The 17,916-nt window shown below is 42.4% G+C and overlaps 1 protein-coding gene across 1 annotated transcript in view; it reads right to left on the bottom strand.

Annotated features, from left to right (window-relative positions):
* The window catches only part of CD38 (CD38 molecule), a 36,351-nt gene extending 21,164 nt beyond the window's left edge, over positions 1-15,187 (bottom strand). The window contains exon 1 of the mRNA XM_061191254.1: positions 14,973-15,187. Coding sequence (XP_061047237.1) covers positions 14,973-15,187 — 215 coding nt within the window. The remainder of the gene's footprint in view (positions 1-14,972) is intronic.
* Between the last annotated feature and the right edge of the window lie 2,729 nt (positions 15,188-17,916).

Raw genomic sequence — 17,916 nt, 5'->3', positions numbered from 1 at the left:
ACAAAAAAATTTTTTTTTAACCCATTGTTTACTTTGTTTATTTATTTATTTATTTAGTTTTGGCTGTGTTGGGTCTTTGTTTCTGTGCGAGGGCTCTCTCTAGTTGTGGCAAGCGGGGGCCACTCTTCATCGCGGTGCGCGGGCCTCTCACTATCACGGCCTCTCTTGTTGCGGAGCACAGGCTCCAGACGCGCAGGCTCAGTAATTGTGGCTCACGGGCCTAGTTGCTCCGCGGCATGTGGGATCTTCCCAGACCAGGGCTTGAACCCGTGTCCCCTGAATTGGCAGGCAGATTCTCAACCACTGCGCCACCAGGGAAGCCCTCAACAAAAATTTTTTAAAAATCGAAAGTAAGCATTTCACCGTGGATGAGCAATAAGCATTTTAATTGGTAGATAGATAGAAAGAAAGATAGAGGGAATTCCCTGGCGGTCCAGTGGTTAGGACTCCACGCTTCCACTGCAGGGGGTGCGGGTTTGATCCCTGGTCAGGGAACTAAGATCCCGCATACAACGCTGCACAGCCAACAACAACAACAAAAAAAGAAATATAGATAGATAAAAATAAAAAGAAATTAGGACAGAGGGTACAGAGATGTCAGCAGTACTCATTCATACATGTCATTGCAGACATGGGCCTCAAGTTCACAAGTGTGGTTGTAAAAATGTGAGCCCTTAATTTAGTTATTTTTATTTGCAAAGCCCACAGTCCTCATTTTTGTCCCCCTGGGTAGAGCACCGTTCCATCAAATCAAATGGCTGCCAAGCAAAAGCTGTTTCGAGCAAGCAGGCTGGTTTCGAGGAAACAGAGGGCCTCAGGATCCCTGCGTCCTGCGGGGATGGAAGCAGATGTCTCTAGCTAAAGAGGCAGCGTGGGAGAAGTAAGAACCATTTCTGAGAGTTCAGTATCTTTCTTCTCTTCAGTAGCTCCTCTGTTCCAAAATTAGAGGCTTTAATTGTGATACTTCTAGGGCGGCCTGCCCTTCCCTCTGAAGGGGATCGTGAGCCCAGCGGCTGCTCCTGAGAGCTCAGGCCATGCCTGTGGGCCCTCCTCATGGTCACCTGGCCCAGAAGGGTTGTTGGACATCACCGGGTCCTGTGAGCTCTGGCCACACATGAGGATCCCCTGGAGAGCTTTGGGAAACACACAGTGCCTGGCTCTGGACCAACTGAGGCAGGATGAGGGAAGGGGAAGAGAGCAGAACCAGCAATTTTCCAAAAGCTTCCCATTCCCACCTCCTCCCAGGCCCCTGGAAACAGCCCTCCTACTTCCTGTCTCAATGAATTTGAAGACTGTAGTTATCTCCTATAAGTGGACTCAAACAATATCTTTCTTTCTGTGACTGGCTTATTTCACTGAGCATAATTACCTCACGGTCTGTTCATGTTGTAACATGTGTCAGAATGTCCTTCTTTTTCCAGGCTGAATAACATTTCATCGTAGGTATTCACCACAGTTTGTTTATCTCTTCACCCATCATGGGCACTTGGGTTACTTCCTCCACCCATCCTTTCATTCCACAGATACTTACCGAGGGCCTACTGCTAGCTTCACAACAGACACAGGGCTAAAAAGATAAATACACACCATTTCTATCTTCAAGACACTCATGTCAAGGTCTAGAGCAGACAAAGAACAAAACTCATTACAACTAAAGCACTGGTGGCTTGCCCAAGGCACTAAAATTTGCAAACACAATAGAGAGTAGAACATTTTCTCATTTTCTACTACCAAGGATAGAAACAGATTTAAAAAAGAAAAACAAAAACTTGATTAAATGTGAATCAGTATCCTCATTTTGAGAATGATTTTTCTTTGTTTTCTCCCCCAATTGTTGTGACACACACAAAATTGATATATGTTTATAACCTCGGTGGGTTTCTCTTTGACCACCTGCTGGCTTTGCTTTCTTTGGTGGATTCCAGAGTAATTAGTGATTTGTACCCAACAAAAAGGAGATGCTTTATAGGGCGCCTGTACTCAGCGAAATATAAAGCAGTCTTTGAACAAAGTTTTTATACAGAGCTTGGAATAGTTTGGGTGATGTTTATTTTACATTAAGTGGGAAAAGTAGGCCTAAACTTAGAGAAATAGAAAAAGAATGGGATCAAACTGATCACTGGAGTTGTCTCTGGGAAGAGAAATAAAGGGGAATTTTCGCTTTCATCCTATATTTTTCTGTTGGCTTACAACAGAAATGGATTCTTGAATTATGCAAGTAACCTAGAAAAGAAGAGGTTAAATTTTTTTAACTGAAGATCCGGTATGATTACAATCAATTTTTAAAAAGTGGGAAAAAACCCCACAGTAATCAAACCATGTCTTAAAAATAGTAATATCTAGTTGCTAGGAGTATAAGGGTTGCTTTGTGACCTTTTCTTCCCTATATTTTGAATGTTTCTATAATAAGCATATATCACAATGGGAGGCATGGCAAAACTTTCATTTTCTTTTCAAGTTGCTTGAGCTGTTAGACCAAGCATTTGAGACTCTTGGAAGGTCTTAGAACATGGGAACAGCTCAGGTCCAAACCCCCGTGGTCACCACCTACCATTTCTGTGCCGTCTCCCACATCTCTGGCCCAAAAGATGACATTTCTCATTCCTCATCTAGTTCAGTTCAACACCAGGCGAGACTTAGTGTTGGTGACCCAGACCCATTTCTCAAGACCTAATGACATGAAATACGGGGTGAGGTGAGGGCTAGAGCCATGCACCTCTTCCAGGGCATCTTTCTTTCCACTTTAAAGACTTCCTTGCATCCTTAAGCAAAATCGGGTTGTCAGATCACACTCTCACTTATCCCAGATTGCACCCAGAATCAAACTTTGTGAATAATGTCAAGGAGACGGGTCATTGAGAAGCTCAGACAAAGCAAGGACAGGTCGCGGCATCCTGTATAGCCCCCAGGGTCCATTCTGTCCTCCTTCCTGGCCCAGAATGATAGATGAAGTTACCAAATGAGGTTTTGCAAGGTTCCTCACACAGCCAGAAGGACTGAAGTGATGAGGCATCTCCATTTTATTCTCTGGAGAACTCTACAGCTTCCATGATTTTTCAGGGACCCACACCTCACAGATACTGCATTTATTTTCTATCAGTGATCCTTTAACCAAGGACATCCTGCTGAGGGCATTCAAGAGATAAAAGTCTCTTCATTCTAACGAATATCACTAGTGTATCTGCCCAGACGGCCAGTTGTCAAGGAGATCCCAGCAGCTCACTTGCCTTCCTTTAATTCCCTCAGGGGCATCACTCTTCCTAAATAAGTAAATTTAACTACTTTAGCTCCTTCCTCCCTGGGTCCCAGAGTGCACCAGGTTGTATGTGTGTGGAGACGGTGGTGATAAAAAAGAGAAACTCAGCCCTTGACACGTGGGAGCTGGCCTGGCAATGGTAGGAAGGCCTTGGTGTTCTCCTGTGGACCACAACTCCAGGACAGTGACATCAGGTAAGGCCACTGTGTGACCATGACAGCACGCCATGTGAACAGACAAAAGCAACGTCCAAACCTCACACACACAAATAAAGTGACCCAATATCCATTCATTGTAGCTCATATGAGTGACTGCTGCTTCTTTACCAGTTACAGCTTCAGCTTTGCTTCATTCTTCCAGCCTGATAGATTAGATTTATTAAGATTCCCTATCACAGAATTACCCCCTTCCCCTCTGCTTCCTGGCAGCACCCAGGCAAAGCCAGCCTCCTCGAACCTTTGCCAAATCTCATAAAATAAGCCTGAGTCTTACAAGTCCTTTCTATCATCCTCAGACAGAGCCCTCCCCTGCCCCTGTGGGTCCCTATGGTGAGCGCTCAGTCTTCTTGCAAACAGCGATACACCCACCTTGTTCAACCACAGTGTAGTGGGTGGTCTTGGGGCTTGGGGGAGGTATTGACGGTAACCCGCAGTCTGAATGGGACATTAAAGAATCGAAAGGCCTGTAAAAATCATCACACCTTCATCAGTGTTTATGCCTGACAAGCTCCAGGAGCAGCTTCTGAAAGACATGATTTGTTAATAAGCAACTTTCCGTGTTGAGCTGGACTCTCAATCTGATAGCTGTTTTCTGTTGGCCTCCTTAACTGGTGACCTGGAGGCTCAATGCATGCAGGCTGGGCACAGATGCCAGGATTCAAGGTCACTGGGATGTCCTGCCCCTTCCTTCCACTCAGCTCCTTCCAGCAGATGCCATTACCCATCCCCCGAGAGTATTCCCTCTTGTTCACTTCTCACCCCTTCTCCCTACCTCTGACCCACCTAGGTAGGTTGTCTCCCGTGCCCAGAAGTCATGCTAGAAGGAGGAAGGAGGGGGCACGAACACCACAGAGCACTCACCATGTGCCAGGCGCTGAGCTCGGTGCTCACCTGTATGCATCCAATTTAACTCTCACACCAGCCCCACGGGGGGCAGGGGTACAATCCCCTGCTACTGTGGTTCAGAGCTTAGTAACTTGCCCAAAGCCAGTCAGCAAGTGGCACAGCTGCCTTATGTCCAAACCCTGCTCTTCCTGCTAAACAATGCTGCGTCCCACAGGAAATGTTAAATCATGTCCCTACCTATCCCCGGAACGAAGTGGGTCCTAACAGAAAGGAGGACCCAAGACCCCAGAGGGGTTGTCGTTTCCCTGTAGGTCACATGAGAATTTGAAGACCAGAATAGGAACAGAAAGTAAGTGGAGTAGGAGGGGATGGGGCAGAAAGTGTTAAAGTCTTATGCTAAAGTGAAGAAAACAAACAAACAAACAAACAAAAAAGATATATTTGGTGGTTAAATCCATTTTGTATGTTGTCAGCCTACTTGAGGCTTTATAACTCTGTAATGTCACCTCTCTCTAAACCTATATCCTTCCCATAAGTGACAATTATATTTCAAAGTCCCCATCAATGCAGCAACATCACCTTCATAATGTGTTGCTCCCTGGGGACAGTGCTCACATCCCAAATCCTCTTCCCTAAAAGCACTTGAATCTCAAGGGGTAATTACACTCAGTCTGTGAATTGTCCTGCTGTTATGTCCTGCAGGGCAGCTTGTCTTGGACCAAAGAAAACGTGCAGGTTAACTCAGCTATGAAGTCTCAAATTTGAGGCGACTGGAAGCCTGCATTGAAGGTGAAGACTGCCACCTAGTGGAAGAAGAGAGTAATGGTCAGCGTTCACTGAGGCAATTAGGACTTCCCTAAGTAGGGTCTTAAAATCAGACTCTTCCGGCTGAAGGAAAGCTCAGAAATCATTAATTCATCAATCTGGCAAATATTTATTGAGCATATACTATGTTCCAGGCGCATTTATCAGTAAGTAAGATACACCACTGAACAAAATACACAAGAGTCTCTGTCCTGTGAGAATTCCATTCTACCAGAGCAAAACTGACAATAAACCAATTTTCAGCAAGACTGACAATAAAGATAATTAATGTTATAGAGTATACTAGAAATTTATAAATTCTATGAAAAAAAAGGAAAAATAGAATGGGATAAGGGTGTCAGAGGTTATGGGGGAGGAGGTGTCTGGTTTTGGCATTAAACAAGGAGGATAGTAGATGACCTTTCAGCAAAGAATTGAAGGAAGCAAAGAACTTAGTCATACAGACATCCAAGCGAACAGCGTTCTGGGCAGAAGGAAAAACCTTCCCAACAGCCCGAGTGCCTGGTGTGTTCAAGAAACAGTAGAGAAGCCAGTGTGGCTGGAGCAGAGTGAGCAAGGTGGGCAGTAGATAGAAATGAGGTCAGAAAGGTGATGTTGCCCCACTGAGCAGAGTTTCATAAGCTTCTACTCACTGAGGAGCCATAGAAGATACTGAACTGAGGAGCCATAGAGGATACTGAGCACAAGAGGTACATGATATTACTTAAGTTTCAAAAGATTTCTCTGACTGCTTTGTTGAATATAGTCTGAAAGAGGGAACAGGCAGAGAACGGTAGACCAGTAATCCGGGCAAGTGCCCATGGTGATTTGGACCAGGGTGGTAGCAGTGGTGATGGTGAGAAGTGATAGATTCTTGATTCATTGTAAATTTCCTAACAGATAGGATGCATGGTGTTAGAGAAATAAGGAGTCAATGATAATTCCAGGGTTTGGGGCCTGACACACTGGAAGGATGGGGTTACCATTAACTGAGATGGAGAAGGCTTTGGGTCGAGGTATTGATCAGGATACATAATATACTATGTAGTATATATTAAACATATGCTATATATGAATTACTACATATTATATACTATATATTAAAATTATATTCTACATATTATATCAAAGTAGGATATATACATATATATAATTATAGGAATGCAAAAATGGGAAATATTGAGCCATAAATTTAACAAAATATATGCAAGACTTGTACTCTGAAAACAAAACATTGCTGAGAGAAATTTTTAAATAACTAAGGAAATAGAGAGATATCCCATATTCATGGGTTGGAAGGCTCAATATTAAGATGTTACCAAATCACAAATCAAAATTTCAGCATGCTTTGTTAAAAATATTGGCAAGTTGATTCTAAAATTTATGTGAAAATACAAGCTAGCCAAAGCAATCAAAGGAGAAAAGCTGGAGGACTTATATTATTTGGCTTCAAGACTTGCTAAAGAGCTTCAGTGATCTAGACAATATAAGAGTTGTGAAAGGATAGCTATAGATCAAGGAAATAGAACAGAGAGTTCAGAATATACATGGTACTGTAGAGTGAATTTTGTGTCCCCCAAAATTTGTAAGTTGAAATCTGTTTCCCAAGGTGATAGCATTTGGAGATGAGGCATTTGGGGTAATTAGGTTATGAGAGTGGAGCCATCATGAATGGGATTAGCATCCTTATAAAAGAGACCCAGAGAGCTCCCTCCTCCCTTCCTCCATGTGAAGACCCAGAGAGAAGGTGGCCATCTTTGAACTAGGAAGTAGGTTCTCAGCAGACACTGAATCTGCTGGCATCTTGATCTTGGACTTTCAGCCTCCAGAACTGTGAGAAATAAATTTCTGTTGTTCATTAGCCACCCAGTCTGTGGTGTTCTGTTATGGCACCTGGAATTGACTCAGACATGGTCAACTGACTTTCAGGAAAGGAGTCAAAGAGATTCAGTGGGGAAGAGAAAGCTTTTTCAATAAATGATAGTACAGCAAATAGGTTTTTCATATGTGAAAAAAATGAAATTGACCCTTATTTCACACCATACACAAAATTAACTGGAAATGGATCAAAGACCTAAAGCACAGTTATATAAGAAAAAATGAACAAGTTGGACCGTATAAGGATTTAAAAAACAAACTTTGCTTTTTAAAAGACTCCATTTAAGAAGATGAAAAGGCAAGTCATAAAGTGGAAGTAAATATTTTCAGGATACATCTGATAAAGGACTTGTATTCAGAATACATAAACCACCTACAACTCAATGATAAGAACAAAAACCTAATTTTTTAAAGACTGGGAAAAGATTTGAATACATACTTCAATAAGCCCATGAGATAATGTTCAACATCACTAGCCATGAGGAAAATGCAAATTAAAACCACCATTGAAATACCATTGCAAACCCATCAGAACACTTCTAGCAGGGAAGTGTAACAACTAGAATATTCATACCCTGATGATGAACACATAAAACTATACAATTACCTTGTGAAACAGTTTAGTAGTTTCTTAAATAGCTAAACTACATGGTTCAGCTATTTCATTTTTGGACGTTTACCCAGGAAAAATGAAACCACGTGTCCACACAGTAACTTGTATACTAATATTCATAGGAGCTTTATTCATAATACTGTATCCAAAAAGTGAATACAAGCCAAATGCCCATCAACAGATGAACGGATAAACAACTTGTGGTATATACACACAATGGACTACTATTCAGCAATAAAAGGGAAGGAACTATTAATACATACAACAACATGGGTGAATTCAAAAATATTATGCCAAAACCATGAAAGAAGCCAGAGACAAAAGAGTATGTAGTATGTGATTCTGTTTATATAAACTTCCAAAAAACTGTAAACTAATGTCTACTAACAGAATGTAGAGGTACCCTACTCAATGTCAAGACATCAGTAATTTAAACAATGTGGAGTGGTATAGAGAAAAATAGATCATAAAACAGATTAGAGCCCAGAAATGAACTGATAAACCTGATATGCAGCAGAAATGGCATTATAAAGCCCTTGATAAAGGATGGATTATTTGATAATTAGTACTCACACAACTGACTATCCATCTGTAGGGAAAAAAATGAAATTAGGTTCCTACTTTATACCACACACAAAAATATATTCCATATGGATAAAACGCTTAATGAAAATCAAACAAATTTTTAGATTATATGTGACACTTTTGTGACCTCTGGTAGAAAATAAGTTCTTAAATAACACACAAAAGGCACAACTATAAAAGATAAACATGATTACATTAAAATCTTCTTTAAGACAAAGGACCCAACAAATAAAGTCAAGAGTCAAACCACAGATTGGGAGAACATATTTGCAATCCACATAACTGACAAAAAATTAGAATCCTGAACGTATAAAGAAGAAAAACAATTCAATACAAAAAAAGGCAAAAGACAAAAATAGGCATTTCACAGAAGAAACCAGAATACCAATAAACGCATTAAAAAAATGATCAATTATGTTAGTAATCAGGGAAACAAAAATTAGAGCCACAAAGAGATGAGCAAAATTGTTTGACAATTCCAAGTGCTGGTGAGGATGTATAGTAACAAGTAAATTCACACTGCTTTTGTGAAAGGAAATTGATACCACAAATTTGGAGACCTGTTTGGCCATATGTAATGTGACAGACACTGTTGCTTCCCAACCCAAATAGATATTCCTCACCCTTCTTCCCTACTGGCAAAGCATGTCTCCTATCATAGTGATTCCAAATATCAAATACTCACTTCGCAAGCCTCCTCTACAGTTTGGGCAGCCATGTGAGCCAATTCTGGCTAATGAGATTCATGGGGAAGCACAGAGGCAGTTGAGGAAGGGCTTCTGGGAAAGATGCTATTTCCTGATAAAGAGACTTGCAAGGAGGGCACTCTTGCCCATCCTCCTGCTCTCTGTTCCTGGGTATCACTCTCTAAGGACATATTGCCTGGAACTGCAGATGCCATCTTGTGACAAGAAGCTCAAGGATGAAAGCCACCCTAGGGAGATGGAGGAGTGAAAGGTCCTGGACCATCAGTGAGCTGCTGAACCTACCCAAGGACCATCCCACTTCTGATATCTTGTTTTGTGTATATATAAAAAATCTCTTGCTTTAAACCTCTTATAGTTGAGTATTCTTTTACTTGCAGCCAAAAGCATCTTAATTGGTACACCCATTGTTATGGGCTAAATTGTGTCCCCTAAAAGATGTTGAAGTCCTAACTCCCAGTCCCTCAGAATGTGACCTTATTTGGAAATAAGATCTTTGCAGAAGATCAAGTTAAGGTGAGAGTAAGGGTGACCCTTAATCCAATATGACCAGGGTCCTTAGAAAAGGAGGAAACTTGGACCCGGAGACAGACACACACAGAAGGAAGAACACGTGAAGACACAGAGAGAACATCATCTGCTAAGCAAGGAATGCCCAAGGCTTCTAGAAATGAGAGAGTCAGGTAACAGAGTCTTCCTCACAGCCCTCAGAAAGAGCCAACACTTCTGACACCTTGATTTCAGACTTCTGGCCTCCAGAACTGTGAGACAATAAATTCCCACTGTTTAAGCCACCCAGTTTGTGGTACTTTGTTGTGGCAGCTCTAGCAAATTAATACACCCAGTAAAGGTGAAAATGACATACTCTATGAATTAGAATTATGAATTCTGCCTCTAGGTAAACATCTTAGAAAAAAATCATAAGCACAAGTAGACATGTATGTTTTAGCATTGTTTATGTCAGCAAAAACTGAGAATAAGGGAATCTATTAATAAGTAGGATACGGTCATTCAGCAGGGTACTATACAGCAGTTAAAATTAATGAACTAGTGCTCATATAGCAACATGAATAAATCTCTAAAATAATGTAATCAAAATCACCAAAACATATTGGTAAGTGGAAAAAGCAAAGTTTATTCTACAGGGCAAAAACACAAAATCAATACAAATTAAAATTAAAATTCAGTAACATCTTCCCTTATCAGATTGGCAAACATCAGAAAGTTTGAAAACATCCTGTGTAGTGAATGTATGAGGAAATAAACTCTCATTGCCTCATGAAGAGAATTGCCTCATAAAGAGATATCTGGCTACGTTTTCAAAATGTAAAATGGCATATTTTTTGACTTAGTGATTTTGCTTCTAGGATTCTATCTTACATCTCCAAGTATTTTATTGCAGCATGGTTTGAAATATATTGCAAAAGTTTTAAAACAACCTAAATGTCCATTAGTACAAGTCTAGAATATGGTAAATCTATACAGTGGAATATTATTAGAATGAGACAGAACTACACTGATAATCAAGATAAACTGTTAAGTGAAAAAAAAGTGAGACAGAGAAGAGAGGATGTGTATAGAAAAAAAGAATATATGAATATACGCTTATACAGTCAGAGAACATTTCTAGAAAGATACAAGTGAAACAAGTAGTATTTGCCTCTGAGAAAGAAGAAAAGAAAATTGAGGGGAGAGGTATTTTGATTTTTATCTATAGCATGCTATTTCTTTAAAAACTAGGGAATGAAAGATCTGACAGAAATATGACAAAAGTTTTATTGTCTGTTAATTCTGCACAATGTGTAAATGGCTAGTTGTAACATTGTTCCATGAATATTTCAGTGCATTTAACATTTTCATAATTTAACACATTTAATTTGTTTAAAGAAAAGAATGGAGAGGAGATATGAAGTGGGGAATAAGGAATATTGAAGAAGGAGAAAGTGGTCCCTTGAATAGGAAGAATGAAGAAAACTAGACCTGTCAAATACAAAAAGTACAATTTTTAGCTGTAAAGGGATATGTTCATAACCTTGGTTTCCAAAGCACCTTTTAAAATTTTTACCAAGAAGTATTAAAACATGAAATCAGATCCCCAAAATGCGATTAATTGTCTTTCATCTAAGTCTCACATATTCCTTTGTAGTTTTAAATCTCTCCCAGTTTCAACTGTACGTCTTCCGTCTTTCTTTACTCTTAAAGAATCCCCAAGGAGATTTCATTACTGCTCTAGACAACTTAATTCATAAACAGATGTTTACTCCTAGAAACCAAGATAATGCAGGAAGCAATTTTATTATGAATTTCACAATATTTACACCATGAGGTACCAAAACCAGAAATGACTTTATAACATTGGCTTATTAGTCATAATAAGAGAAAACAAACCTTTGAACTATATCAAGACAAATATGGACCATGGCCAAGTAACTGTGTTGGGGGAATTGTTAATATCTCTTCAAATCAAGCTTTACTAATTGCTTCAAAACATCCAAAGACTAAAGATGTAGGCAGCTTTCTGCTATGTGGATACGTCATGTTTGATACAGCAGGTAAGAAGTGGAGAACTAAATTTAGCAATTCTTGAAATGCCTCATTGTAGAAGAAATAAAACTAATAAGCTGAAGCCATTCATTTAAGCAGGTATATAGCTTTCTTTTGTGAAGCTCCTTACTTTTTTTTTTTAAACGTGGTATGCCCCACTATTTAGAATTCCACTTGGGGGGGTAAGTGATTTTGTATTCTTCGCTATATTTTAAAAGTATTTTTCCAAGTATTCTAAAATGGGCATGTTTTACTTTTATAATTAGAAAAAAATGTCATTGGAAGAAAAAAGAATGTCATTCTCACGCTCAATTTATTCTTCAAGTTTCTGACCTCAGTTTTCACTTTCTTTTTTGTCTTTAAAAGCAAGATTCTCATCATCCCCCCACTTCCAGAGCAGGTATTTACTAGTGATATTTTTTTGAAAAAGATGAGCCCTTATTCCCCACTCATATCAACTATGAAAACTCGTGAATATAATCAATCCTTCCCTTCCAAGCCCTTAGTCTTTGAAACACACACACACACACACACACACACAAACACACAGGAAAACAATTCTTGATTCATCTCTCATTCGGTTTCCTGTTTTCTTCTCACCATCTTGCATCTGTTCTTTCCACCACAGCTCATTTAAAGAAAATTTTGTCCTGGTTGTTTTCTAACCTGATCTAGGTCTAAGGCAAGAAATAGATCTTTAACGGCAAGAAAAAATGCATGACCACTTCTAAATTCATTTATTGCAAAAAATCTCTTTACTGACCAGTATTTAACTGAACCACTTTCTGTTCTCTCTGTACAAGTTGCCTATCTTCTACACAATTAATAGGCTACTTCTAGTATCCCCAAGAACTTTCATTTTCACTCACTTGGTTGTTTATTTACCTATTCTTGAATATGTTTATGCTTGTTGTTTTTGTTTTAATTATATGCTTTCATTAAATTGTTCATAAATAAATTGGATAAGTGGAAAAAGAAAAAAACATGTTTTCTATGAAAACTAAGTTGAATTTTTTGGTAAAAATGACCCAGGTGAGTCACTTTAAAAATGTTGCTGAATTTGATATTGGTAGGACAATTGTCAAAGACCTTAGGAAACTGTAGAAATCTAGAAGCATTCCTTTTTATATATATATAAATGTATTTATTTTATTTTTGGCTGCGTTGGGTCTTCATTGTCACATGCAGGCTTTCTCTAGATGGTCCTTCTCTAGTTGCTGTGAGCGGGGGCTACTCTTCGTTGTGGTGCGCGGGCTTCTTATCACGGTGGCTTCCCTTGTTGAGGAGCAAGGGCTCTAGGCGCACGGGCTTCAGTAGCTGTGGCACGCGGGCTTAGTAGTTGTGGCTTGCGGGCTCTAGAGCGCAGGCTCGGTAGTTGTGGTACAGGGGCTTAGTTGCTCTGCAGCATGTGGGATCTTCCCGGACCAGAGCTCGAACCCATGTCTGCTGCCCTGGTAGGCAGATTCCTAACCACTGCATCACCAGGGAAGCCCAGGAAGCATTCTTTACTTAGACAACTTCTCAGTGGACTTTAAAGAAGCTGGCTCTCAAGCCCCAATTTCTTCCATCTTGAATCCCTCCTTATCCATCCAACCAGCACACTATTTCTGCTCTCCTTTCCAGCAAGACCCTTGGCGAGAGCTGTCTATGTACAGTCTCCAATTCCTCTCTTCCCATCTTTTTCTTGAATCCATTCCAGGCAGGCTTTCACCATGACCACTCTTCTAAAACTGATCTTGTCAAAGTCATCAATCCATTGGTCAATTTTCAGTTTTCATCTTACTTAACCAGTCGGAATCACTTGAATAAGACAATTAACACTTCCTCCTTATGAAACATCTGCTTGAATTTCTATGCACAGTTGACCTCCACATTTATATCTCCAGCCCAGACCTCTCCCTAGTACCCTAGACTCATAGAAACCAGCTTCCTATTCAATATCTGCACTTGAATGACAATGGACATTGCAAAACTAATATGTACAAAGCCAAACCGGTGGTTCCTTTCCCAACTTGCTTCATCCCTGTCTTTCTCTTTCTGACAAAAGGGAAAGGGAAGTTCATTTTTCTGGTAACTCAGCCCACAAATCTTGGAGTTTTTGTTGTTTCTTCTTTTTCTCTAACATCCCATATACAAGTCCATAGCAAATCACATGGAATCTACTTTCAAAATGTATCCAGAATATTTCTCCTTCTCATCACCATCCATCACTATCCAAGTCGCAATCACCTCTCACCTGAACTGCTACAAGAACTCTAAATGGCCTCCATGCTTCTGTCCTTGCCCCACTACCATCTATTTTCAACCCCGCAGCCAGAAGGATCCCTTAAATAAGGTGTCAGACAGTGGTACATGCTCTATACATCACTATTCATCACTAGTGGATATATCTTATATCCTAAGGACAAAAAGAACCATAAAGACATTTAGACATTTTGTTAGTAATAATAATAATAATAATACATACCTATAATTATTTGTATATATGAAAGCGAATACATAATTATATTAATGTCATTAGGAACCAAGCTTTTTAGTGTCAGAGAAAAGAGATACAAACATAAAATTTAGGAACTCCCTGATGCGTCTCAGGGCTCATCCCCTGGGATCGCGGGTGTTTGGAGGCGGAACTGATCTCAGGCACACAGATGAAAATCGCGGCTCCCCTGCCCGCCTTTGGCAGCCTGAGAAGCAACTTTTTACTTCCCAGCTTATTCTGCTTTATGTACAACTTCGAAAAATGAGTTTTCCGGGTGAAACCAAGCCCTGAGAACGGAAGTCAAGAAAGCGGTTCACTATGGGGAGAGATTAGAAGCTAGGTGGGAGAGGGCCCGAGGAACCTTCCGGAAAGGTTCCGTAGACTGATGTGGGTGGTGTTTGTAGGGTCTGAACGGATTCATTAAGCAGATGCGCTTTACCGTGTATTTTATCTTTAAAAAATTTTTAAGTTGTTACAGCTTTGTTTTGCTTTGTTTTTGGATGCTGTGGTCACATTCATTTCAGGGCCACAAAAAGAATCGGGATGCTGTTTTATAGTAATGAATGAAACTAATTTCAGTGATCAGGCCCTTCAGACACCATCCTCCCACCTCAGGCTCCGCAAGCCACTTCACCAGCTGTCTGTAACTGTCCGGGGCACTTTTGGGTCAGAGATGGCGAACGCAAACCCCGTGAAATGTAGGAAACGCCAGCAACTCCCCGGCTTCCTGGCCGAGTGGGGCTGCGGTCCCAAACGGGGCCGGGGTCCGGGCGTCTCTGACAAGTGTCCACCAGTTGAGCGGAAGGGCCAAGGAGCAGCGCGCTCGCCACCGCCCGCCTGCACCTCTGGGTACCGGCGCGCGGAGTCGCGAGCCCGGACTCCCTACTCAGCACTGCCCCGCGGGCTCTCAGCTGGCTCGCAACAGTCGATGCTTTGTTTCAGGCAATCCAGACGGCTACTCGGAGCGCCCTGTGCGGCTGTGCCCAGCTGTGCCCAGCCACCACCGCGCGCGGTGCCCCGCCATGCGCCAAAGACGCCAACTCACCTGAGCGCCGGCTGCACCAACCGCATGTAGTTGTAGCATCGCTCCAGGATGATTTCTTGAAAATGGGCAGTGCTGCCCGTCCCATTCCACTTCATGTGCTCGGACGAGTGGCGCCACATCCGGATTCCGACCACCACCGCGATGACCCCCGCCACCAGAAGACATAGAAACATGCAGAGACAGATCTTGGCTTTCTTGGGTCTGGGGTCGGCCATGGGGTCCAACGCGGGTCGCCCGGGCGAAGTTGGAGAAGAGGCTGCTGGAGGCTGGGCAGGCAGGGAGGAGAGAGCTAGCCCGGTTCTGAAACTGCACTTCCCCTTTATCTCTTACTTGCCTTTTCTCCGCTTCCTTTCCCACCCCTATCCCCTCCTTCAAAGTTCTTCGATCGCGGTCGCTCGACCAACAAGGATTTCAAGGTCTTAAAAAGCCTTCAGCACCTACTACAGCCGTTCACTTCCCGACTCCTGAGCAGAGAGCCACCACCTTGACCTTACTTGGCAGGCGCTCAAAGAACAGAGAGAGTACAGCCTTATACTCCTCAGTTGGCTCCCTTGATCAAGCCGCACTTCACACTTTACCCACACCTGCTTCCTGGACAGTGTCAAGGCGACTGTCTGCCTCCGCACCTGTGTACATGCAATGCCTTCTGCCCGCAAAGGAAGGCTCTACCTCTACTTATAACGTTGAGGAAGACCTGCTCAGCCCCCTGTAAAGGCTCTACTTAAGCCTTATGCCTTCTCTCCATCGGCATCAGATTAAGCTATGGGTTCAAACTGAGCTCTGGCTGGGTGATGTGGGGTAAGTTACTTGACCTCTCTGTGCTTCAGATGTAAAGTGGACACCATAGCAGTACTCACTTCATGGGGTTGTTATGAGGATTAAATGAGCTCATATTTATGAAGTGTTTAGCCTGGCACGTGGTAAGCACGCACTAAGTGTTAGCTATTCCTACCTGCTCCCTGAGGCTGCGGAGGGGATGCAGTTTTGTAATCCATGAGGTGTTGCTTGGAAGTGTCTGGCATGCAGTAAGTACTCAAAGTAGTGGTTCAATAAATAATCCAGTAGCTTTTCCCAGATGCCCCCCTGCATCTCCTCTCTCAAGGTTTCCTAGCACTAGGAGCATCTGTGACATTTCAGCAGAGACCTAAGGCAAGTGGAAGATCAAGCCAAGAGACTTCTTGGGACAAACAATTTCCAGACAGAGGGGAGAGCAGGTGCAAATACCCTGAGGCAGAAAAGCCCTTGGCCTGTTCCAGGAGCAGCAAGCATGCCATTGGAGCTGGAATGCAAGAGTGAGCGAGGCAGAGCAGGAGAGAAGTTCAGAGGGTAGGAGGAGGCCAGGTCACCCATGGCCCTGTAGGACAAGATAGGACTTCTTGGACTGTGAATTTTATTTTTAACCTATTCAAGGTCACTGAGTGACTTGATCAGGCATGACATTTTAAAGGCTCAATCTGGCTTCTGCATTGAGGATAAAATGTGGGAAAGCAAGGATAGAAAGATGGAGACCAGTTATGATGACTTTAACCAGGAGAGTAATAATAAGAGCAACAAAGAAAAAAGGAAGTTGGATTCTTGATGTAGTTTGAAAGCATAAGCAATGGCATTTACCGATGAGTTGGATGTGGGGTTTACCAGAAAGAGAGGGGTCTAAGATGATTTCAGGAATTTTGGCTTGAGTAACTGACCAGAGAAAGGACAGCATTGCCATGTATAGCAAAGAGAGAATTAGGGGTGAAATAGATTTGGTTTGGGGGAAAAGGCATGAAGCAAGAATTTGGTTTTGGAGGTGTTAAGTTTGAGATGCCTATTAGATCCCCAAGAGGAGACACTGAGTAGCTAATTGGGTATAAGTATCTGGTATTCAGGCAAGAGGTCAGCCCTGGAGACATAAATAAGGGAGCCTTTCACATATAGTTAGTTTTTAAAGCCAAGAGGATAAATGAGATCATGTAGAGAGTGTCTGTGGACACAGAAGGAAAGGGTTCCACCATGGGGCATGCGTGTAGAGAGGTCAGAAAGATGAGGAGAGCTCCTGCAAAGAGAACTGGGCAGAGCAACCCCTGACACCAGAGGGAGGGCCACTTGGGAGTTACTGGTGCAGTTGGCAAGAGCAGTTTTAGAGGAATGTCAAGGACAAAGCCGGATGCGAGTAGGTTGATGAGAGTATGTGAGAAGAGAAGGTGGCTTCAGTAAGTTGGTTGACTTTTTTTGGAAGAGCCTTTTTTGTCGAAAGGAACTGAGGACATGATATTGAGCAGAGACCTGTATAATGTGTTTGTAGGATGACAGTATAACCCAGTGAACAGGCAACTGATAATGCAGGAGAGGGGAAATTGCTGGAGCAGAAAAGCTCGCGTGTAGGTGAGAGGAATCCCAGGCATGAGCTGGTGTGGCAGGTGCTCCACCCTCACGGAAGGAAGCTAGAGGACATGGCTTTACGGGAGGAGGGCTGGTGGATTTGCTGACAGCGACGACGCGTGGACAGTCGCTTTTGACTGCTTCTCAGTGAATAGAGAAAGTCACCTGCTGAGAGTGGGTGGGGCCGGTGCAGCTCAGGAGACCAGGAGGGAGGATGGGGTGGGGACATCAGAGGTTCCCAGGGTGTTGTTAAGGGGTCAGGAATCTAAAAAGAGGCCAGTCAGCGAGGGTTTCCTTCTTTTAAGCCACGCTTTGTGAAGATGTAGCTTTTGAAACCTAACTCTGTTTACTTTACCCACACCAACTCCCCGCTTGCTCTAGACACAGAAAGCAGGCATGGAAGCCTCCAGCCTCCAGGGGCACCTTGCCCCCCCAGCCCCTATGGCACTCCAGTCCTGGGGCCCTTCTCTCTGTCTCCAACCAACCCAAGCTCTTCCCTGATGCTGGGCCTTCACAGATGCCATTACCTCCGCAACTCGTCCCCACCCCTACCCAACCCCTGCTGATCTCCTTCAATATGACT

The sequence above is a fragment of the Eubalaena glacialis genome, chromosome 5 (assembly GCF_028564815.1).
Source record: "Eubalaena glacialis isolate mEubGla1 chromosome 5, mEubGla1.1.hap2.+ XY, whole genome shotgun sequence".
Classification (NCBI taxonomy): Eukaryota; Metazoa; Chordata; class Mammalia; order Artiodactyla; family Balaenidae; genus Eubalaena; species Eubalaena glacialis.
Note: the sequence above shows the minus strand (reverse complement) of the source record. Positions and strands in the feature narration are given on the sequence as shown.